The 24558-nt window shown below is 40.7% G+C and overlaps 2 protein-coding genes across 2 annotated transcripts in view; both read left to right on the top strand.

Annotated features, from left to right (window-relative positions):
- The first annotated feature begins 9229 nt into the window (after positions 1–9229).
- MRPS6 (mitochondrial ribosomal protein S6) overlaps positions 9230–24558 on the top strand; it is a 63639-nt gene continuing 48310 nt past the window's right edge. Inside the window, exon 1 of the mRNA XM_032472365.1 lies at positions 9230–9413. Within this exon, the coding sequence (XP_032328256.1) occupies positions 9369–9413 (45 nt within the window). The 5' untranslated portion in view covers positions 9230–9368. The remainder of the gene's footprint in view (positions 9414–24558) is intronic.
- Positions 9283–24558, top strand: part of SLC5A3 (solute carrier family 5 member 3) — a 33832-nt gene continuing 18556 nt past the window's right edge. Inside the window, exon 1 of the mRNA XM_032472299.1 lies at positions 9283–9413. The gene's annotated coding sequence lies outside the window, so the exon portion shown is untranslated. The remainder of the gene's footprint in view (positions 9414–24558) is intronic.

Raw genomic sequence — 24558 nt, 5'->3', positions numbered from 1 at the left:
CACCTGTATTTACTCAGCATCTACCATGTGCCAGTTTCTCTGTCAGGCAATGGGGGCAAAAGAGTTATTTTCTCATAATTTATGTATTAATTGCTAAGGTCACAAAACAAAGAGGAAATTACGTTGTGTTAATTCATGTTCTCGAAGAAGCAGTTACCAAGATAGGATTAGATATGCAAGAGATTTCTTGGAAGAAATGCCTATGAAGGACAAAGGGAGGGAACCAGAGAAGATGGGGAGAGATTTCAGACTGTATTACGGATCTGACATTTGTGCAGGAGGGGTGGGTAGGGAGAGTTTTACATTGCAGTGCAATTCCAAGAAATAATTTTCTAGGTCACTGGGAAGTCCTTGAGCCCAAGTCTCCCATCAGAGGAGTCCTGTGTGTCATAGAAGTGAGCCTGGATTTGTACCTCCACTGTGCTCAGTCCTTGACTAGGAGCAGCCTGAGGGACATGTGGCCACAGCACTAATGGAGCAGTGGATCCAGAGGGACAGCAGCTGTGGATCTGAGCAGTGTCATTTCACATCTGTCATGTGCCTGCTACAAGGTATGATTAGTGTGATGCTAAAGGAATACAAATGAGATGCACCTAATCCAGACTTTCAGGGTTCCGGCAGGCATTCTACAGCACAGTGGTCAAGACTGAGAGCTGAGCAGAGAAGGGGAATTAGCAAATTTACACATGCTGCTGATGGAGGCACAAACTGGTACTACCACTGTGGAAAACCATTTGGCATTATGTAGAAAAGCTGAAGTTTTGCATTCCACTCATAGGGACAGCTCTTAGAGGGACTCTTTGCACACGTACATATATGTACTGATATGCACATGTTCCCAGCAGTATTACTTGTAATAGCCACCCACAGAGGCAATAACCCATGTCCATCCACAGAATAGATGAATTGTGGTACAGTGGGATAGTATCAATGACGAAAATAAATACATTTACAGCTACACTCAATGACTTGGCTGAATCTCATAAACACAATGTTGAGGGGGAAAATCAAGACACTCATACAATTCAAGAACAGGCAGAAATAAGCTACAGCTTAGGGAATGCGTATGTAGATGCTAAGGCCATAATGAAAAGCAAGGAAAGTAGGGGAGCAGTGGGGTTGTGTTTCTGGAGAGGCATAGAAGAGGATTCTGGGATCTGGGATGCTGGGATGCTTGTTAAATAATTTTTCTTTAAATTCTCCTTACGTGTTTCATGCAATCTCTGTATATCTCATAACTTTTAAAAAGGCGGTGGGGATAGGAGTGGGAGTGGATGGAGTGGAGTGTGTTCCAGGCAGAGGGCAAAGGACAGGAGGGGAAGTGCATGAAGAGCTCAGGGACTTGCAAACGCAATGGAGTGACGTGGTGAGGAGTGGCGAGGGTGATGGAGGCATACAGGAGGCCCCTACAGAAGGAAGAGCCTCATAAACCCCCGTTGAGGAGTTTGGACTTTATCCTGAGGGCAATAAGGAGCCACTGAAATATTTAAGCTGTGAAGAGGCTGAATCAGATTTGCATTTTCAGAAAGAGCCTTCCACCAGCCCCAGTGTGAGCATCTGCCTTTCAGTACCCAGGTGAGTGGCAGTGAGGTAGGGGGAGGAAGGGTTCCTGGTCCTAGGTGTTGCCCGTGGCTGGTCTTCCTCACCATCAGACTAACTGCCCTGCTATGCTGCATCTGGGAACTTGTCATTTCTTAATCACTGAAGCATTCATTAGTAACCAGAAGAGATTCTGCTATCTGGTTGCCCTCTAATGTCAACCAGGCATATTACTGATTGAGGTGAAAGTGTCATTTTTGTTCCCAAAGGCCATCTCATTTAGGTAATTATGAACTTTTAGATCCTAAACTTTTTGGTGCAGAAGGGAAAAGAAAAAAACAAAAGGATTTGTAAATAACTGATCATTGCAAAAGTTAACCCTTTGTAGAAGTCACTTAATTATAGCACTATACGTAGTGATTCTATATCACTAAAATGACTTGTTCCCTTTGCAATAATACTATAGATGAACATTTGGTTAACATGGTTATTTAAAGTGTTCTTAGTGATTATGTATTTAATATTAAGGTCAGTTGTGGACTTCTTTATTCAGTTCAGGAACCAATTTCCCAAGATACTTCCTGCAAGTTCTCCTAAGGTCTCAGAAAACGTAGGTTGAAAGTTCAAGATGATTTATTGTGGGAGGAACCACTTGAGGGCTCCCAATTATCTTGTAATTTCAATTGCATGTAAGGACAATTTTTTCCTTCTTTCTAGATAGCTGCTATTGTTGCCACTATGTTTTTTAAAATATGGACAATTTGAAAAAATGGATACTGATACTAAAATATTATACCTAAATTTGATGTATTTAAGTATAAAATCTTATAGCTGCTTTGAGGAATTTGGTTACCTACTAGATAGCTGCTATTGTTGCCACTATGTTTTTTAAAATATGGGCAATTTGAAAAAATGGATACTGATACTAAAATATTATACCTAAATTTGATGTATTTAAGTATAAAATCTTATAGCTGCTTTGAGGAATTTGGTTACCTACTAGATAGCTTCTCCAGTGAAAATATTTACCTCCTGAATATATTCTCTGTCGGAATCCCCTCTGCCTCTGAAACTCTTTTACCTACCTGTCATCTTTTTTCTTCATAAAAGGAAAGTTAATGGAATTCTGATCAAGGGCACAACACTGTTTTGCCAAGGCAAACTTGACCCTGAGTCAAGGTGGGGCTGCAAAGGTATTGGGCGTAATCTCGTGCCTATGGGATTTGCTCCTATTACTAAATCTCTATTCGACTCTGTCTGATGATAATGTGGACATTCTCCCCCATGTGCATCAGCAGAGCGCCAGCAACACATGGGATGGTCCTCATAGACGCCTGGACTTTGAGATGATACTTGTATGTTGACCTTCTTACTAGGAAGTGTTGACTGGTGGTGTCATTACACCCACCTTTCAGCATCCCTTGGGTGGCCAGATCATTTCAGTGGTGCATCTTATGCAGGCTTCAGGACTGTCACCTTCCTTCTTTTGGTTAAAGTCCAGAATAGGGAGACTATTTAGAGCAATAAAAGATATCACCTAGGTTCTTCAGAAGATTACAATCTTGCTATGAAAACTTATGAAGATAAGACATCGGTAAAAAAAAGTACCAATACATTGAATTGTAATACAAGCTTTATGAGTTAGGAGCTGAGGAAATACCACACATGGGTGTGACCAGAACAAAGGACAGTCAGTCCAGAATGTTTGTTGCACTGTTGACACTTGACTCTCTAGCTGCCCTTCAAATATCCAGTCTCCAGATCCTACAGATTCTATCCCTAACACTCCTTCCTACGACCTCCACCAGCCCCCCGCCCCCTTTTTGCCCTGCACCATGCCCTCTGAGCTTGTCCCCGCTTGCCATGGGCACACTTGCCCCCTTTGAATCCTTTCGGCTCTGATGACATTGTGCCCTTTCACCTCCAGCCTTAAAACTCCTAAGCCTCACCCTGAGTGACTGCCCTCTGGTTTACCTGTCAGGTGCTCCAGCCGGCCTTTGCTTAGCGCTACGCCCAGGGAGCTTCGTCCCTCCAAGACCCCTGTAGATGGGGACCTTCTCCAGCTCATGGCCTTTGTTCGTTTTTCTAAATCTAAGATCCTTCCAAGTGTGTTCTTCTGGACTTTGCACTTGTGCAGAAAGAACACAAAGCTATTTAATACCACCAACATTATAGACATTGAACAGTTAAGAACTGTTGTGGGCCCGCAATAGGCAGACGGGGACACTTTATAATAATGCTAGAAGAAAACCTAACTGCTTCAATAAGTGGAGATGCAGGAAATATTTTGTCTTTTTAAAGTCATAACATTAAAAAATACATTAAGCATTTCTTTCCTGAAAAAAGATACTATAGTCAGGAGAACATCTCCCACAAACATCCCGTAATTTATTTGCGGGGGAGTCAGGGGTGAAAGGAAGGGAACATCTCATTTAAGCAAACTTTGCTTTATCTTCTTTTTTCCCTATAAGTGGAGCCCAAATTTGAACCCCACTCACTGAAAAACAAACAAAAAAAACCCCAAAAACTTACTTATTCAAAATTAAAAAAAATAATTTGAAATTGGTAGATTAAAAGAAAAGAAAATGTTTAAGGAGCTCCCCAAATCCTGAATTAATAATATATACTGCGTCTAGTATATCCTTCTGCAAGACGCACAACCAACGGCACCCACAGACTGACAGAGTGAGGGGGTAATGCTTAGGCTAGATATTTCCTGGAGACTTGCTGAGAAGACAGAAAGAATCACAGGCAAATCAACATGGTCAAAAGGATCTAAGATGGGGGCAAGGGTGTGTGTAGGGGTATTAAGAAATACCACTGGTTCACTGGTAAAACATTGAAAAACAAAAGAAGTTTGGAATGTGACTTAGATGTGCGCCACCAGCTGAGGAACAAAGGCACATACTGAGCAGCCAGGCAGAGACACAGGATTTCACAGGTCCAAGTTCTGGGAGCAATTAGCTGTGGCACAATCCCAGGTCTTTGTGAGGTGGGATTTAGGACCAGGAGCTCACATTTGCCAGAAATGGTAGCTCATTTCATCAGGGAGAAGATGATAGGCTGGTGAGAGTGATGATTGACAGCTCTAAATACTACTTCTTTCAACCCTAAGATTATTTTCTCTGTTCATTGAAAACATTCATGCTTATTCACTTTCTGAGGGCTGTAATTAGAGACACAGGTCTATCTTTGAGATATCTTTGAGAATTGATGATCTTGTGTGAGCTCAAGGTCAAGTCACATTTACAGTAATATAAAATAAGAAGGTAATTGTGATCAAACTGACCCAGGGCATACACTGACGTTACTTGAAATAGGATTATATTTCGACTTCTGTTCTTATTTTTACTTTTCTATTCTCTCTCATAAACACTTACTTAAAAATGAATTACAATTTCAGGTTAATCAAATCTTACACGTACCATATTGTATGTTTTAAAAACCCAAAGTTCCAGAGTAATTTTTTTTCTTGTAGAACTGAGACTTTGTGCTCTTTGACTGTTTCCCCCTCCTCCCAGCTCCTCGCAACCACCATTCGACTCTCTGCTTCTATGAGTTTGACTATTTTTTGATGCCTCATATAAGTGGTATCATATAGTATTTGTCTTTCTGTGTCTGGTTTATTTCACTAACAGAATGCCCTTTACGTTTATCCATGTTGTCATAAATGGCAAAATTTCCTTTTTGAAAGGCTAAATAATGTTCCATTTACCACATTTTCTTTATCCAGTCATGGACATTCAGATTGCTTTCATGTCTTGGCTAATCTCTTCAAGATTTTGATTCTAATTCCTTTAGATATATAACCAGAAGAAGAATTACTGGATCATATGGTAGTTCTATTTTTAATTTTTTGAGGAGCCTTCATCCTGTTTTCCATAGTGGCTGCACCAATTTACATTCTCATCCATATCGTACAGGGTTGCCTTTTCTCCACATCTTTGCCAACACTCATTATCCCTTGACTTTTTGGTAATAGTCATTCTAACAGGTGTGAGAGGTGATAGCTCATTGTGCCTTTGATTTGAATTTCCCAGAAAATTAGTGATGCTGAGCACCTTTTCATGCATCTGTTGGTTATTTGTACGTCTTCTTTGGAGAAATGTCTGTTTAGGTCCTTTGCCCATGGGTAAATCTGTTTGTTTGTTTGTTTATTGTTATTGAGTTGTATGAATTCCTTATATATTTTGCATACTAACCCCTTATCAGATATATAGTTTGCAAATATTTGCTCCCATCCCATAGGTTGTCTTTTCATTTTGTTCATTATTTCCTTTGCTTTGGATTTTAGTTTGATGCAATCCCCTTTGTCTATTTTTGCTTTTGTTGCCTGTGCTTTTGGTGTCATATCAGAAATTATTACCAAGGCCAATGTTAAGCTTCTTCCCTTCTTCCCCCAGCGGTTTTCTTCTAGGAGTTTTATGGTTTCAAGTCTTATAAGTCTTTAATCCATTTTAAGTTGATTTGTGTATGTGTTGTAAGAGTCCAGTTTCATTCATTTGTAAGTAAATATCCAGTTTCCCTCACATCATATATTAAAGAGACTATCCTTTCTCCATTCTGTATTCTCGGACATTTGTCAAAGATCAGCTGATCATCTGTTGACCTTATATGTGTGGGTTTGTTTCTGGGTTTTCTGTTCTGTTCCTGTGGTCTATATGTCAGTTTTTATGCCAGTACCATACTGTTTTGATTATTATAACTTTGTAATATAGTTTGAAATCACAACGTATGATGCCTTCAGCTTTGTTTTCTTGCTTAAAATTCCTTTGGCTATTTAGGTTTTTTGTAATTCCATATGAATCTTAGGATTTTTTTTCTGTTTCTCTAAAAAATGTCATTGGGATTTTGATAGGGGTTAGCAATGAATCTGTAGATTACTTTGGGTAATACTGGCATTTAAACAATATTAATTCTTCCAATTTGTGAACATGAATATCCATCCATTAATTTGTCTCTGCTTTAATTTTTATTTATTTATTTATTTATTTATTTATTTATTTATTTATTTATTTATTTATTTATTTTTGTAGTTTTCAGTATACAGATATTTCACTCCTTGGTTAAACATTCCTAAGTATCAGAGTAATTTTTACAAATTAATACATTAATGCCACAAAAATGTTTTATAATTCTAAATGCTGACCATACATAGTACAAAATTCAAAAAACCTTTTCGGTGAATATAGATTTGTAGTTATAGTAGGAAGACACTAAATTTGCAGCAGCATTCTTTATGACTTTATTATTATGTTTTCATGAACCCACCAGTATTTTGTTGCTGTGTTTTAAAAAAAAATTGAAAGGGTATAAGGTTTATTAACAACCTTCCCCCCTCACCCCTTGCCCCAAAATGTGGAACAGTAAACAGCTACTGAATACGGGCTAGTTCGTTACTTGCAAGTTTCATTGCAGGTGACATGTTTTAATCAGAATTTCAAATAATTAAAGGAGTATAATTTTCCTTTTTCTCCTTTTTATAAGAAATGGAATGAGCCCAAGGGCAGTCACCAGACTGGAAGAGGTGTGTGTGTGTGTGTGTGTGTGTGTGTGTGTGTGTGTGTGTGTGTGTGTGAGAGCATGTGCGCGCGCACATGCTCACGCACACACGCGCTGTGTTGAGGCATTGTGCAATCAGGCTAATTTCCTTACACTACATGTCAGGTTAGAAGTAGAGGAAGAAGCCAGATTCTCACTAACCCCTGGGCATTAGGGGGAACTATGGCACTTCCAAGAGGAAATGCTAAAAGTTGATGTCAGCTCCTGATATTGCTCTGGTCTTCGGCATATTTTTTCCAGGTCCTTATGTTCTCATTCCCAACCTGGGAAATGTGGTTGATGACAGGAGGGACAGCTGAAGTAGGGATCGTCCTGGAAAACCTGTAGCTCACTTCTGAAAGTCCAGAAATTCCTTTTTCTTTCTGTTATTTATTTATAATATTCTACACTTTTTAACCAAAGGTGAAATTACACTAACCAGGTAATTTGTGTTAATATCTGTATAGCTTTCTTTGAAACGATACGGGTGGTGGAGAAGTCCAAGAATAGAAAATATCAAAACCCAGATATCACAGAAGGGGTGGTGTTCAAACCATCCTTATCCTTGGTGGTGGCTGGGTGGTAAGGAATGAAAAATAGTAAGGTGTCCGGATAAGGTGACAAAGGGACTCTTTATTCTTGGTTTACATAGAGTATATGGTAAATCTACTTAAGAGTGTGAGCTCAGCCTCCATATAGTCTGGATCCAAATTTTGTCCTATTACTATTTGACCTGGGGCTAGTTACATAACCTCTGCGTGCCTGTATTTCTAAATCCCTAAAGTGGGGTTAATAATAGTTCTTGCCTCATAGCGCTGTTGTGAGATTTTTACGAGACACATGTAAAAGCTGGAGCGTGGTGCCCGATACACAGTAAGTGCTCAGTAAGTTTTATCTATTATTAAAGCACTTTAAAGCTGACAAACATTTCACCTACAGACCCTTTGAATGGGCTAAGCATGGGCAGGGGCGACAGTTTCAAGAGTGGAGTTGGAGAAAAATGCATTTAGTACAACTGTCAGGGAGAGTACAGCCAAAGGCTGGAGGGAGAGGTGAGCCCTGTGTGCATGTTTGGGGAGGGCGCGCGAGGGGTGCGGGTGAGTCAGGAAAAGGCAGGACGAGACTACCCTCCTTCCAGGGCACGCGCACGATCCCAGACGGTTATTAAATGACTTTCCAAGCATTCAGCTGATCCTCTAAATGAATGCCCAGTAAACATTTAAAGAATATTGGTTTGAGCCAAAGTATTAGCCTACCCTTGGCAACAACACGTGGGTAAGGCCCAGCTCGTACAACAAATGCCCATGCTGCGCCCTCATTACGTCCGTGCAGGCATCGTTCTCAGCGGTTTATGAGCATCAGCTCACTCAAAGACATCACATCACTGGGAAGTAGGTGCCCTTCACATTCTTTTCGCGGGAGGCTGCCCAAGGTCAGGCAGCCAGCCAGGGATGGGGCACAACCCGATCTGCACGTAGCGGCCCACAGCCTTCGCCTTGAGCCCACTTCGCTAGGGAGGGGGCACCCGGCAGCTGCGCCCGCGGCCGCGCTAAGACGACGAGCTGTGGGCTGGGGGCGCGAGGGTTAGGCCGTCCCGGGTATCCCCCGCCAGCCCTGACTCCCCAGCGCGGGGGGCGTAGACCCAAGCGAGAACGTTCCGAAATCCTGGTGTGCAGTGGTAGGCGGAGAGAGCCCCCAGTCCGGCCGAGACCCCGCACCCAGCAGCTCGGCCGCCTAGAAATCCCCCACCGCCGCGGAATCGCGGGGTAGGGGTGCGCGCACAGACCAGACCGCACCGCAGCGCACGCGCACATGGGGGCGCACGCTCGCCCGCCGCCCAGGATGAAACGGAAGGCATGGAAAGTTCCAGCTGGTTCGAGAACCGTACGTAGCGCAGCGGCAGGGGCGGCGGCGGTGGGGTCGGAGGGGGCGTGTAGCTCCGGCTGGCCTCCCTCCCGCCCGAACCCACATTGCCTCCCACACGCAGTGGCTACCGGGTTGGGCAGAGCTTGGGGTCCCGGCGGGGGCGGCAGGGCTGTCGAGGGGGCGCGGCACTGCCGCCTTAAGGAGGGGGCGTGGCGTGGGGCGCGGGGGCGTGGCTAGCCGAGGGGGCGTGGCGGGCCGTCTGCGCAGCTGCCAGAGCCTTTAAGCCCGGGCTCGCGCGGCCGGAGCGTGCTTTCGCCGCTTGGGAGCCTTCCGGCGCAGTCCCCCGCCTGGTCCCCGCGGTCCCCGACCTCGTACGTCCCCGGAGCCGGCTCGGTTCGGAGCTGCGCGCTGTGCATTCGGGTATGCCCCGCTACGAGCTGGCTTTGATTCTGAAAGCCATGCAGCGGGTAAGTGACCTTCCCCTCAGAGCCCGCCTTCCCGCGCGGGCGCTCCCGAAGCCTCTAGGCCGCCGCCTCCCGCCCTCCCCGCGCGGCCGGGAGGGAGCCGGGGTCGCGGGCGGGCGGGCGGCGGGCGTCCGGGCTGAGGGGGCGCGCGTGGGGCCGGCTGGCCCGGCGAGGCCGCGTGCGCGCGGGAGGCGGGGGTGTGCCGGCGCGGGAGCGCGGCCGCGGGAGGGTGTGCCTCGCACGCGGCCGCCGGGCGGGCGGGCGGGCGGGGGACGGGGGGCGGGGCGGCCCGCGGGAGTCCAGTGGAAGGTCCGCGGGAGGACACGCGCCAGCGCCCGGCCCCGGCCCCGTCTCTGCCGTCGCGAAGCTGCCTCGTCGCCGGCCCCGCCGCCGCCGCCGCCGCCCGCTCCGGCCCCGCTCCGCCGCCCACCCGCCTCCGCCTCCGCCGCCCGCCTCCACTCTAGCGCCCGCCGGCCGCTCCGGAACCGTCCGCGCTCAATAAAACCTTCTTCCAAGCGTGTTTGTGCAGTTGTCTGGACCACCGCCGCGTATAACCGGCTCACGTTAAAAAAATCTTTGACTTCTCTTTTTCTGACTTCAGCGAAAATCCTGCTCCGAGTGCCCTTAGCCCAGTTTCATTCATCCAAGTTGTGGCCTTTTTTGCGCCTTCCGGAAGAAACTTTGCTCCCCCTGCTTTTGATTGCTCTTGAGGTAGGGGATTTCAGGTTTGGAGGGATGATAAGCGATCCTGCAGCCCTTTCACTTCAGGTAATGGTGTGGCCGAGGACAGGGACCCGCGGCCCGGAGGCAGCCCTTCGTTCTCTATTCTGGGTCAGGTACTCCTCAAGCCGTCGCCGAAATCCCCGTTCTTCCGTGAATTGGGTAACGTAGAGCGTGGTGTATGATTTTATTTTATTTTATTTTTTAACTCCTCTTGCAGGTATTAAAAACAAAAACAAAAAAACCTATGTTCGAACTTTGGATGCATGGCTTCCTACAGCGCCAGAGGCTTGGACACATTTTATACTTTGGGTCAATTCTGAAGAAGAGCTGTGTAGGAAGTTTGGTTGAACTTAAGCCTAGGGTCTCGGTTCAAGCGCTGTTGAGAAACTAACAATCACAGAACATTGGAAAATCCTTACTTTTTTGTACATTGTGTTGTGGGAGAGGACACCAGTGCCTCTTGATCAGGTTTGGGAGTCTGGTCTGGTATGCCACTGTGTCCTCAAGCTTGTTTCTCCTCTAATTTAGGAGAAGACTGCATTGTTTAGCCTCTTGAGTATTACCCCCAGCTTGGCCCTTCTTCTCTATGTTAGGACACTGCTTAGAAAGAATAGGAACAATGAAGAGAAGTAGTGCACGTTACTAAAAAGGAAACAGTTTAAATTACGTGGTAATTGTTTAAGCCCTCCCTTTAACTTACACTTTTTAGGAGATACCAGAATCTGGGAAATGCAGTTTTTGAAATTTCTTTTGTTTCACCTTGTTTTAGGGATGAAACAGGTATCATTGAAGAGTCAGTGTATCCATGAACCTTTTAAATGAAGACTCTGAACTCTTCTTTGTGTTTAGCATAGCTGCCAAGTACTGTACATTTGTTAACAAGGCTTTAAGTGTATTAGTTACATGTATTTCCACTATGTTTCTTGTTTTTGTTTTTTTATCCTGTTACAAGTAGGATTCACAAACTTTGGTGTGGAGCATATACTTTTTACTCGAATTAAGATAAGCCACAGAAATGCGGTTTGGTTAAAATAATAATTCAATTCATTTTCCTTGAAATCCTGGCAAGAGGGCAGGGGGAAAAAAGAAACCTTTACAGATAATCAAGGTGAAATCCTCCCTGGAGGCAGAGGCCTCCATGGCTGCAGATAGAACATTGTAACAACGATGAAGTTGTGTTGAAGAGCCCCTTGACCTAAATAAAGTAAGACTAAACAACAAATAAACTTTTTTTTTTAATTTATTGTTGACAAAACTTGTTTTTGAGTAGGTTGTCAATGTGTAACAATCACAAAGACTTGGTTTTGAATAGTTTTGGTTGCTTTCAATTTAGGAAAATTGGATTCTAAAGTAAGATCAATACTTTAGGGAAAATGAATGAAAAATGCCACCATGAGCTTTGGCAGGCGCTAGGGAAGCCTCTCCCTTCTAATATGCGGCGGTTTGTAGCTCTGCTGCAGGTTGCCTATTGTACATAACTCCTCAATTTCACATCGCATATTTTTTATATTTTTAGATTCTAAAATGTGTTACCTCTTAAAGTTTACCCCTTTAAGGGCTTATTGTCCTTTTCCTCCTCTCCCAAATCATTTATGTATCTTGGAATTGAGGAAATGCACTATGTTAGACAGCTTTAGAACAGACATTGAGAAATTGAGAGATGGTAGTTTTTGCAGCCTTTTCTTGGATTTCCGGAAAGGTTTTCCTGTCTTTTTTTCCTGTGATACTCTATAAGCCTGAAGAGCATTTCTAGTCTCTTTAAAGTGTATTATTTCCCCTTCCCTACTGTTTTATTTTATTTGACTCCAAGCTTGATTCTTTAACATTGAGCATACAAGAGTATTAAAGTTTAAGATGCAGATGCTGTTTTGAGGCTCTCACAGCGTTTCGTGTTGGAGACCCACTGTGTTGTACCAGCGTCTCGTGTGGGAGTCCCTACTGAAAGACTTCAGGGTATAGTATGTAGAATGAGTCCTTATTGAACTATACAGTTGTGTGTTAGTCACTGAGAAGTTCCAGTGCTATTTCTTTCTCGGTTTACAACTGGGAGTCAGTTATAATGGGTATCTGCTTTTGTTGCACTTTCAAGTTTGTGCTCTTATGAGTGTAGATATCAGTCCTCCCAAAAAGAAATTTATTTGCAGGTACCATTTAGCTTGACTTTTATTGTAATGTGTATATATACAGTTGTCTTATTTTGGTATTCCCCCTTCTTGTAATTTAGCATGAAAAGTAGGTAAAAATGAGGTTAAATTCTGAAAATTGATTCAATGAAGTAGTGGATGTTGCAAAATTAGGCCTTTAAAGGTGATGACTAAAGCCATTTGAAAAGGTGGTTGCTTAGACCAGTCTTAGACCATTTATAGAAGAGTTTCCAGATTAAAAAGATTTTGGAAGTCTTGTGCCTGTATCAGAAGAGTTTTATTCACTCTGGCAAACACAGTATTCAATGCTGTAGTATGGAAGGACATAGGCTACAGAGGAGAGACCACAAGCTGCAGGTTCCAGGCGGCGTCAATTCAGCGTTGGTAGACCTTTCCTAACAGCTGAAAACTAAGCCAGTTGCCTGTGAGATGGCGAGTTTTCTCTCCACCTCTTGACCTCGTGCAGTGAGAATGTTCTGGTAGATAGAGGAAGGGTCATGCATTTGAGGGGTAGGATCTGACACTGATTACTGAGGTTCCTTCTCTCCAGAGTCTGAGAAATGGCTTATAGTCCATTGATTTCACTCTGAAGTTAGATTTGAAAGATTGATATTTAGTTTATCAAGGTAGAAGATAGAACTGAATTGCCAATTTATGAATTTTAAAGCCACATACTGTGTTGAGAAGCCTAGAAAAAGCTGTGTAAACGTTGTAGAAAATTTTTACGTTTGGGATGGGATCAGGAAGAGGAATTTTGAGGATAAAAAAAGATTTATGCAGAACATTTATATTCTTTGGTTACTCACTTTAGGAGCACTTTAATTATCATGTCTTATGTTTGCCCAGAGGATGATCACAGTTGGCATATTTAGAGTTGTGAAAGCCCTGGGAAGATATTTTTTTCCTGAAATCTTCTCATTGTTACTCAGGAATTTTTACGTGAAGAATTAAAGGTTAATGATGTAAATAATAGTTTCATTCTAAGTGAATGCAGGTGTATAAAATAAAATACCATTTATATATCTTGTATATATTTTTGTAATAGAAATAAAAGTAGATAGCTACTTCGCACATCTTAAATTCTTTCTCATTAAAACAGATCTCACAAGTTATTTTATGTTCAGTATCTCTAATTATTAATTTCACTGAAAATCATATTTTTAATTCTAATTCATTGAAATAGTTTTTTGTAAGTAAAGAGTTTTACGATGTACTGAGCATAATTTATGAGTTGGGTTTTATACGTTTAGAAATAGAAGTGTAGTTCTAGTTCCTAAAAACGTACAAAGCAGTAGGTTTTCTGATTATGCAGTGAAGAGTCTTTTCTATTTCTTCTCAGTGAAGCCATTTTGTTTAGATAAACTGGCAATAGTTGTGTATTCTAGAGTTGTATCCAAGTTTACAATCTTGTGGAAGAAATACCAAAAAAAGTTTGCATTTTAGATACTCTTCGGAGGCATAGAGCGCTAATGAACTCAGGTATGGGACTGGCCACCCTTAGGTGATGTAGCTCGGCTTGCTTGGCAACATTCGATAACTAGGAACCAGTGATATTTCTGTTCAGGTGGTGGCAGACAAAAGTTCAAATGGAGACGTCTTTGTTCTAGCTGTCAGCTGGCTAAGTTAGTCTTTTTTTCCCTTCTCGTGGGCCCTCCCTTAACAGCTTAGCTTGTATCTTTAGTAGTCACCCTTTGTGTTTTGTCTGCTTGAAATCAGGCAACTTAAAATAGTTATCCTGAAATGAAAGACTTGAGCCTTGTTGTACTTTCACTTGGTACTAAAGTTTTCTTGGGTTACAGCTTATTGCCGCAGCAAGTGGTTGAAGAAGGAGTCCTGTTCCTGCCCCTGAGCTACAGCTAAGGTACCAGGAGTGGCTTGGGGGTAAGGAGTCCTTCCTTACCAGACATGGTTTGTATGTATGAAGACTGCTTGTCAGAAGTTTGACATTCTGCACTAAATATTTTTTCCTGTTAATCGTAACTCACACATTCAAAACAGTGTTTATTGGTTTTTAAAATCTAGATGTTTCATATGCAGATTGATATTGAATCTTCTCACCTTTAGATTATAAAATAATTTAAAAGAAAACTAAGAGTTTGAAAGCAATTAGGGAATTCTAAAGTAATGTTTTTCATCTAGTACCTTCATTGTATTTATAGTACAGGTAGAATTTCTGTTCAAAATACGGTATACATCTTTTTAGTGGAAAGCAATTCTTTTACTTATTATTATTTTACTGAAGTACAGTCAATTACAATGTGTCAATCTCTGGTGTACAGCACAATGTCACAGTCATGCATATACATACATATATTTGTTTTCATATTTTTTAGTGGAAGGCAATTCTAAACCAACAGGGATTGTTATCAACACATGTAATTAATCTCTTAGGGGAATCACATTTAAGGAATTAGTTAGATTTAAGGAAATCATTCAACTTTAACGAATGTGGTATGTTGTCAATTTAGCTAAAAAAAAAATACCCTTAGAAATTTGGAAAAAGACAGTTAATTCAGTCCTATTTCCTTGTTGTTACTTTAACTTGGACAGGTTGGCAAACTATATGGTCCATAGGCCAGATCCAACCTGTCACCTGCATTTGTATGGCCTGTGAACTTAAGGATTTTACACTTCTAGTCAGGAAAAAAAATTAAAAGAAGAGTAATATTTTATGATATGATAATTATATGCAATTCAGATATCAGAGTCCATAAATATAGATGTGTCAGAACATAACCCTGTTCATTTATTTGTATTTACTATCTGGTCCTTTACAGAGGAAATTTGCTGACCCCTGATTTAGTATATAGAGACACATGGTTTCTCAGGTTCAGTATTTCTCTTAGCTTCTTATGCTGCTGTTTTCTGAGATTGCTGCTTTGATTCCTTCTTTCACTCTTCTTTATGTAGTACCTATGCCTTTGACCTTCATATAGTTTGACCTTCACGTGATTTGCCTTTTTTTGGTAATAAGCCAAGAACTCTGGCACTTTGTACTCGCCTGTGCTGCCGGTAGCTTCCGGGATGTTCCCTTGGCACTGCAAACTTAGTGCGGTTCAAACTGAATGAGTGGCCTACTCCAAAACTTCATCTAACTTACTTCTGTTTATGGCTTCTCTGTTTTCTGGTACCTGGGGCTGAACAAATCCAGCTCTTTTATTGCTGCCCTCTCAATACCGTATAGTCTCTTCTCTGCCCTAGTTGAACCACTCATGTTTCTTGGATTCTTGCAGTTTCTTAGCTGGTCTCTCTAACATACTGCTGAGGGGGAGGATAATTAATGTCTGTAAATATACTTTTTAGGGTGCAAAAATATAAGTTCTTGATTTATTGAATTGGGATGTGTTTTTAGTAAGGAAGTAATACAAAGCATTGTATAGCGACCATTTCTGATTATTTCATTACTTTCTCCTATCACTTGATTGTGTCAACATCATTGCCAAATTACAGCACATTCAGAAATAATGCTCTTTTTCAAAGATAATTCAGATCAAAGTATGGCATCCAAGGCCACCTGTAATATGATGCCAACCTTTTTTTTTTTTTTTATTAAACCCTATCTGTTTCATTCTCCATTTCATATAGTACTGAGTAAAGAAAGCTGCTGCAGATCCCTGTAAATACCATTCCCTTTTATTTGCTGCCTGTGTCACACTGCTTTTCTTGGAATGCTTTCCAGTGTTACCCCATCATCTCCATGATAATGTGCCTCAAGTTCATGTTTTAACTATTTAGTACATGAAACAAATATTGAGGACTTGCACTGTTAGGAGCATCATCTTTCCTTTGGACTTGCATGGTGTGTTTCTGTGTCTGATCACAGGGACCACTTTCTATTTTATATTACAGTTAATCAGTGAATGTTCCGTATCTCCTTTTGCAAGGTTACATATTCTTGAGGGTCAGGTCTTTCATTTCTGTCCTCTGTTCTGCTTTGCACATAGGTCAATGCTCACTTACCTGCCTTACGGGGGTCACTATTCTTATCTCTCTCAGACAGTTCTCAGATACGAGGTAGCCTGCTGGTCTCTTGTGTTAGTAAGTTGCTTTCAAGTCAGTGCCCTTTGGGGGAGTTGTGTGCTTACCAGAAGTTATGTTGGTTTCCAAGACTATTTCATGGCAGGTCATTTCGCTTTCATAATAACTTAAATATCATGTAAACTGAAGAAATGAGTGCAAACTTTTTTTTTCCCCTGAAAACTGAGTTGGATTCTCTGGAAAACCTTGATAAAGGTGAGTCACTAAAATAATGGCTGTAGAATTAGATATGGCTGCAATAACTAAAAGTTTTGGAGGAAGAATAACAACAGTAGTCCAGGATGATTCTACATGTAAACTGCTTTACAAGGATTTCTTAAAGCTTTCCACTCTAATGAAGCTGGAATGGAGATTGTAGATGATGCATTTTTAGATATGGTTTAGATCAAGCAGAAGGAACGTCAGTCAGCAAGGAGCGCCACATCATCGACCCCATTCTCCAAGTGCTTGACCCAATGTTATGATTGGCAGATGAATATACATTTATGTGTTTAACTTAAATAAAATGTTTAAGGTATGTATGTATGATTTTCTTGATTTCTTACTTTAGCTTTAATCCCTTTTTACTTATTACTTTTGGATATGATTGTTTTGGCTACACAGGCTTCTGCTTCAGTACATGCTCTGATTTTTGTTTTTTTAATGAATAGAAGAACATAAGATCTGAAATGAAGATACTGGCTGTGTTACGTTGGAATAAACAAAGAACTGGCACTGGGAGAGTAGAAAGAGCTTTAGAGACAGTGAACCTGGTTTTGGTTCCTGGCACCTACCTCCTAGGAATCTTAACACTTCTGGATCCTCATTTCTTTATCTGTAAAATGGGAGCAATTCCTCAGTTGGGGAGTGTTTGAAGATAAAATGGTAACATGATCTTGGAAGTAGTAGGTGTTCAGTATGTCATTAAAGTAGCTTTGTGATCTCAGGCAAGTTATCAAACTTTTTGGTCCAGTTTTCCATTATTCCCACTTTATTGATGAAGAGACTCCAAAAGAAATTTACTACATGTAAGTTGCCAGAATCCAAGACTGAGTCAAACCTGGAATACAGTGCTTGCTTAAAAATTTTTGAATCAGTGGACAGGAGGCATACTGCATAATAACTTGCACAGTAATGAACAAGGTCGAGGTTTTGCAACTGTGAGATGTAGAATGTATTTGTGAGGGATCCCATGAACTCACCTCTTAGAACAGATTCTCTGTTAGACAGAAAAGTAGTGTTTATTCAGCAGCTACCAGCCTTTGCCAGGCTGTGTGCACTGGGATTCCTCATCAGGAACTAAACTCTTTGCATCTGGGCTTTGTGTTCATTTCCTATCTGACCCTGTGTAAGTAGTACTTAGTTAAGACTTAGTGTATTATTTAAGTGAGATGATTGGGAAAAGTGAAGAATGGGAAGACTCTAAAAAGAATTACTTTTGATAGGCTGTATCAAGGTGATTTGAGGCAAGTAGGGGGAAAACTTAGTATTTTAATCTATTCAGTAAATGTTTGATTGCTAACTGCCAAACTGCTGAAGCTTTAGGGATGACCCCTTCTCGATAGAATCAACACATGGAGCAGATGGATTATAGCCCATCGATTTCTGCTGCTACAGGGTATTTTCAGTTAGTATTTTACTTTTCATTTTTTGATGCAGCAATGTATTGAAACATTATATCTTTCTTTTAATTGATTTTAAGATTCTTTCCATTCCTAGAATTAAAATAAAATAGTATTATTTTGCATTATAGCAAATGTTGGCTGGAATGTATATATGTCATTAACATGCTTGATTGTTTTTTTAGTAATTGTTTTATAAGCCAGGGGTACTTGTGACCAAGTCCAAAGTAAGACCATTTAAAAGAGACATTTTTTTTCATGTGTATGTAACTGTTAGTCTTTTAAACCAACTTTGTTTCAGACTTAATTTGTGACTTTTTTGGTACCTGATTATTTTACTCTGAAGCTCCATAATGAGATACTGGGTGGTATAGGGTATTGGGCACTGTATGAAGCAGAGTTGAGAAAAGTGTGTGTGACTGTATAATGAAGAAACAAGAATGTGACCAAGAAGAATAGTAATGGTGGTAACTTTTTAAATCATTTTCATTGTGTTTGGAGATGGCAGTGTGAAGTATGATTGTATTCATAGGTTAATACAAGCTGTTTAATAAAGTTGTCTAAGGAATAGACAGGTTGTATGTTGAATTCTTATACTATGGGTAAGTATGAATCAGCCTTAGATAACTGTGTCATTGTTTGGAGTATTGTAATTCAAGATTGGAAGGGGTTGAGTGGGCCTGTGGCAAAATGGAAGAGCTGCTGAGGGTGCCTGTGTGTGCTGGTGGTACTGGTGCTTGCTGCTACAGTCCAATTGCCATGGGGAGTGTGGGCCTGGTTTTTGCCAGCTTGTCCTTTTCTTATTCTGTTCCTAGCCAGAAATCCAGATTTTACAAGAAGTCTAATTTTTAAGATGTTGGTAACTAAAAATATTTAAGCACCATGGACCTAATGAAATGTATCTGTTGGTCAGATATGGCTATCATCTTGTAATTTCTCATTTAGATGCAGGGCTTTTGAGGTTCTTTAAAGACATGCTTAGTTACCTTTAGACCCCTCCTTTAGCATTTTAGGTTTCAAAAATTGCTGCTTACACATTGACAAAACCCACCTTGTTAATTGGCCATTGATTTACAATATGACTGGTAATTACTTAGTAAATTGTAAACATGTTTAATTCTTAAAAGTGGTATCAATTTCTAGCTTTGGACTAGTGGACTATGTATGCCCATTTAGGCTAAAGTACACGTGTAGATTTCAGAGAGTTGCACAAAGACTGAAGCATGACTTGGTGTAAGCTGTCGGAAATTGGTCTTCATAGTCCACTTTGCGTGTCTGGGTGATTGCTCACTTTAAGCAGGCATTAGTGTAGCTTGGTTTATACCCATTGTACTGAAGTCTTAGAGGTATGAAATACTGCTTCCTGGAAAAGACTACTTTTATCTAGAAAATGACATTTTTGCTCAGGGTATGTCTATGAAGTTCACATGAGCTTATATGACCTATAATCCTTGGAATATAATATTACTATGAAAAAAACTAGTTGCTCTTCTAGTCAGAGTATGGAGTAAGAGGATGATACAATATTTTTATTTTTGGCCAGGCTTCATGTTTCCATAGAATGGAAGCCAAGTTATTACCTTGACTGACTTTCCCTTTTTGTCTTTGTTACTTCCCCACTCCCACTCCAGATCTAACAGCAAATTGGAAATAAACTCAGGTCCAGTTTGTTCTTCCCTAGCTTTCAAGTCCAGGGTACAGTTGATCTGGTTTGGTACACTACCATCCTCCCCCAACTCCCCACCCATCATTTTTGCTATAATTACAGTGCCCTAGTTAAGGGAGTCCTACCCACTTTGGGAATACTTCAGTAGAGGTTGGTGTTGATGAGAGTTTAAAAATGGGATTGCAAGTGAAAGCAGGGACTTACTAACAAAACCTCAACCTGGAGTTCTCAGTGCTCATAGACTGGCATTTGCCTGCTTCTGCCCCAGCCTCAGGAATTCCTGGTTTTGTCTTTGTTTAGACTTCAGTGTTTAAAACGTCTTCTTGACACCTACCTTGGCTGTTAAAATGTTTTAATTTTGTCAGGTGAAGAAACCCAGGTGCCACTATAACAGCCAGAGTGCTGTGGATGTAGTTCTGTATGAAAAGTACACTGCCTGGTGGTCAGGCCTTAGCTCAGTTTGGATTTCAGGTGCTGGGAGGGTCCTTGTGTGGAACCAGTAGGCAGTATTTGCTTCTGTTGGAAGGATGGTGGACCAGAGTCCCAGATACCTGCTTTGTTTTCAGTTTGTGTTCAGATATCTTATGTGCAAATTATGAATATAAGACATTGTTCAGTACTGGTTTTGATTAGGATTTAAGGTGAGTTTCTGCTGCTGAATGAAAAGCTGAATTTGAGGGTAAGATCTTTGCTAGGCATATGTTACAGAGAAGTTATACTTGTGTCCTTTTTAAAAATCTTTTCAACTGTTATTAAGCAAACTTATGATCCAGTTATAGGTTGCCTTGATTGTCATCCTTTTGCTGCTGGTGTACTACTTGCCTTCTGTTTTGTTAGCAGTTATATGAGAAAGCAGTTATGTGAAGTATAGTATCTTGAAAACCTTAGACACCAGATTTCCATCAGGGATGGTCTTTAGTCCAACAGACTCTAGCAGTGCTGTTGGTCTCAGGAATGCCATTCTTTATATGGCCTGAGGGCCAGGAGTTTGTGCAAATTCAGTGTAAGATTAAAGTGAAAAATCCCTCCTAATGTCATTTCCTTAATTAAATGTTTTATCTGATTAGGATGAAATAATTGGAAGCCACTTGTAATTTCAAGATCTTCCACTTTCTGACATGCAAGGAAAGTAGTTCTGATCTTACTTCTCTGGATTTTCATACCAGTCTACTTGTTCTCTCTTGGAAATGCAAGAGAACAATCCAGCTGCATTTGGAATCTACAGCACCATGCCTCAGTTTTATGTTCACTTCTTAGGTTCAATTCAGGACATAATTTCTACCAGTCCTTCAAAATTTTATTAAGTTATCCTGTTTATGGTCTTATTTTTCACTTCTTGAAAATCTTATACTCCCCAACCTTAAGGAAAATTAGACAGTTTTAAAATTTTCTAAAAAATATCTGCCTGAGGAAACATCCCAATTTCAGAATCTTCTAATTTATGACTTGGCCTCTTGGGAGAATTAGAATCTGGTCTACCAGGAAGACTCTTGTGTTTACATTTTCTGGCCTCAGTCACATGGGAAAATGAAAAACTTTTTTGGCATCTGTTCTTCTAGGAACAGTTTTTCTAGGAACATAAAATTGAAACCAAGTAGGATGAGAACAGAAAACATGAAGGTAAACCACCAAGTTGACCTGGTTAGATATTCTACCTCTATAAATCTTACGGTTTGTAATACCTAATTTTTAGTGGCTGGTTTAATAAGCAGGGTGTGTGTGTGTGTATTTTTTCCTTCCTTGAACATGCAGCCATCTGAAGTGTAGATAGTGTGATCTCCACTTTACATATGAAAAAACTGAAGCAGAAAGGTACCTGGGACCACACGGTTCAGCAAGTGGCCAAGTCTAAAGGCAGTCTCAAACTGATCACTGCATCTGTGAAAAAGAGTGCACAGAATACTGGTAGTGGAGCTAATGATCCCTTTAGACTGAAGGAAGTATTTCACATCTATTTTGAGTGCCTACTAGGTACCAGCACTACCATGTGTTTGGGGAATACAGTGGTAAACTAGGACAGTTCCAGCTTTTGTGGGGCTTACATTCGAGTAAGGGAGACACACTGGCAATGCTCTGAAGAGAAAAACAGCAGGATAAGGGGACAAAACTGCAAATTCTGTTTTCGTTATAGTGTTCAGGCAAGGCTGAGACTTCAGTGAGGGACTGTGCCACGGCTGTTAACTGGGGGCAGAAGGGCAGGACCGGTGCAGATGTCTTGGAGCAGTTAAATTAACATGCATTCAGTTCAGCAGGCTTTTGTTTTATAGGTCGTCTTCAAGTCTTGCCTGAAAGAATTGGCAGTATATGACAGTTGTTTAATGCCTCCTTTTTTCCTACAGGACTTTTATTTAATAATCTTACTTTGATGATGATGACTTGAAGTATGCGTTTTTCCCATTTTGTAGAAGTGAGAATTAGACATGGACTTGAGCATACATAAAACTGACTAGTTTAGTGAATCTCTGTATTGTACCCATCACCCAGCTTCAACAGTTAATGAACATTTACCACTCTTCCTTTATCTCCACCACCTTTCTCATTCATTCGTTCATTTATTTATGCTGGAGTATTTTATATTAACTTTAACTTAAAATTTTAAACCTTAAGAAGAGTTATAAGAACTGTTCAGTTAACACCTGTATACTTTTCACCTAGATTACTAATTGTTTGAATTTACTTGTGCCCCCCCCCCCCTTTTGGTTCTTTTTAAAAAATCTGTACCATTTGGGAGTTGCAGGCATGGTTGATGTGCCTTTCTTAGGAATAAAGGCTTTGTTCCTAACTACAGCATGCATAACCATTACACGCATTTGACATCAATACAGTATAATTATGGAATGTTCAACTTGTGTTCAAATTTACCTTTGTTATTCCAGTGATATTCTTTAGTTCTTTAATCCAGTATTCAATCAAGGATCCTGCATTTAGTTGTTTAGTCTCCTTGATCTAGAGCAGTTTTCAAGCCATTGTCATTAACGACAGTGGCACTTTGAAGTGTTCAGTCCTGCTGCTTTGCAGCATCCCTCAATTTGGATTTGTCTGGTTGCTTTCTCATGATTAAAGATAGGTTAAACATTGTTGGCCGGAATGTTAAATAAGGATGTCAGTATCCCATGTCAGGAGGCATGTTGATTTGTCCCACTGTTGGGAATGTCAGGTAGTCATTTGGTTTAGGTGATATCCACCAGATTGCTCCATTATAAATGTACCTTTTTTCCTTTAGTAATTATTAAGTGATTTATGGAGTGACAAACTTGAGACCGAATATTTTCTCCAGCAGTCTTCCACTGGTTTTGGCATCTGTTGATATTTCTGAATCAGTAATTGCTGAAGTACTTTAAAGCAAATGCAAATATAAAAATTCACCTGTAAATATTTAGTATGTACCTAAAAGGTAAGGGCTTTAAAAACAACCACAATGCCTTTATGACACCTAACTCTAACTGTAATTCCTGAACATCTAATATCCATGTTCAAGTGCCTTGAATTGTCTCACATGTTTCTCTGCATTTGGTTTGCTTGAATCTGAATGCAGATCAGGTTCACAGGTTATAATCACTTGATGACCTCTTAAGTCTTACTCTATAATAGCTTTTCTACCCTTCCTCCCTTTGAATTTGGTTGATCACTTTCTGATGTTTTATGTGTGGTTCTGTTGCGGGTATTTTCTGTGAACTGGCAGGTAGACATTTGATTAAATTCAGGTTGTATTTTGTTTTACAAGTGTTCCTGGGTGTAGCATCACATGAGGAGACACATATGTCTGCCTTCTAGAGATAAGAGTAAGTCTTGGTGGGTGCAAATATTGTCAGCCTCATCCATCCATTCTAAAGTTCCCCCATCAACCTTTCACCTAAGAGTTCTAGCATCCACTATATCATTGCCTGGGGATGTTATTTCTTTTTGTAGGGATTACAAATGGTGATTTTCTAATTGCATCATTCCTTCTGTATTGATGAGCTAGATTTTTTTCTGACTTACATTTATTTCTACTTTTTAATGTATCTCTTCCTAGGGAGTGTTGTAAACGATAACATTTTTCATCTTTACTTCACAGACGATGTTTCTGGACTCTCTTAGTAACTCTGATATGTCCTCAACTTTCTTATCTGTAAATTGAGGATGATTATCATGCCTACCTTTTGGATTTTTGTGAGGATTAAATGAGCTGGTACATGTAGTGTAAAAATGGTACCTGGCACTCGTGTTGGTAAGTGCTAGTTATTAATATAATGTTTTCAGTTTTGTGGAAACATTTAACTCTTCAAGTGTAGTAGAGGGACAGAGATGAGAGAGGGTCTTCCTGTGTTGACATCAGCAGGAGTCTTGGACTTGTTTAGAGTGAACCGAAGGGTAGTGCTGCTTGCCCAAAACAGCCTTTCCTTTTCTGTCTGCATGGGAACAGCCATAGTACAAGAAGCACTTGTGTATGGACCGTCTGTGTGTAACACTGCACATTGTGAACTGGATGTTCACAATTGTAGAGGTAAAATCTGGAGCACATTCTGGAATGGAATTAGTACAGTGAAGGGAAGTAGTTTGGTAGGTAGGATGAAGTGACTCCAGACACAGGTTTTTACTGTGTTGTGACCGATTGAGATTTTTATCTGAATAAAGGGCAGCATTCTTGCCTAGTCTGATTTGCCTTTTGCTATTCTGCACACTCTCAATTAGAGCTGATGGGGACTCCTAATCACTGTGGCAGGGGAGGAAATGCTCTACTCCTTCTTGGCCTTTTCATCTGCCATCTCTTATTGCTTAAAAAACCCTGACTTTTTTATTGATGATTATATAGGATATTGGAAATTTAACACTCTTAATCAGGTACTTAGTCATTAATATTCATTCGTTTAACAAACACTTGAGCTTCTGAAATGTTCAAGACAGGGTTCTAGACACAGACCACATCAGTGAATAACACAGACAAGAGTCTTTGCCCTCATGGAGTTTACATTCTGGTAGTGAGGGGACAGTAA

The sequence above is a fragment of the Camelus ferus genome, chromosome 1 (assembly GCF_009834535.1).
Source record: "Camelus ferus isolate YT-003-E chromosome 1, BCGSAC_Cfer_1.0, whole genome shotgun sequence".
Lineage (NCBI taxonomy): Eukaryota > Metazoa > Chordata > Mammalia > Artiodactyla > Camelidae > Camelus > Camelus ferus.
This window is presented reverse-complemented; position numbering and strand designations above follow the sequence as displayed.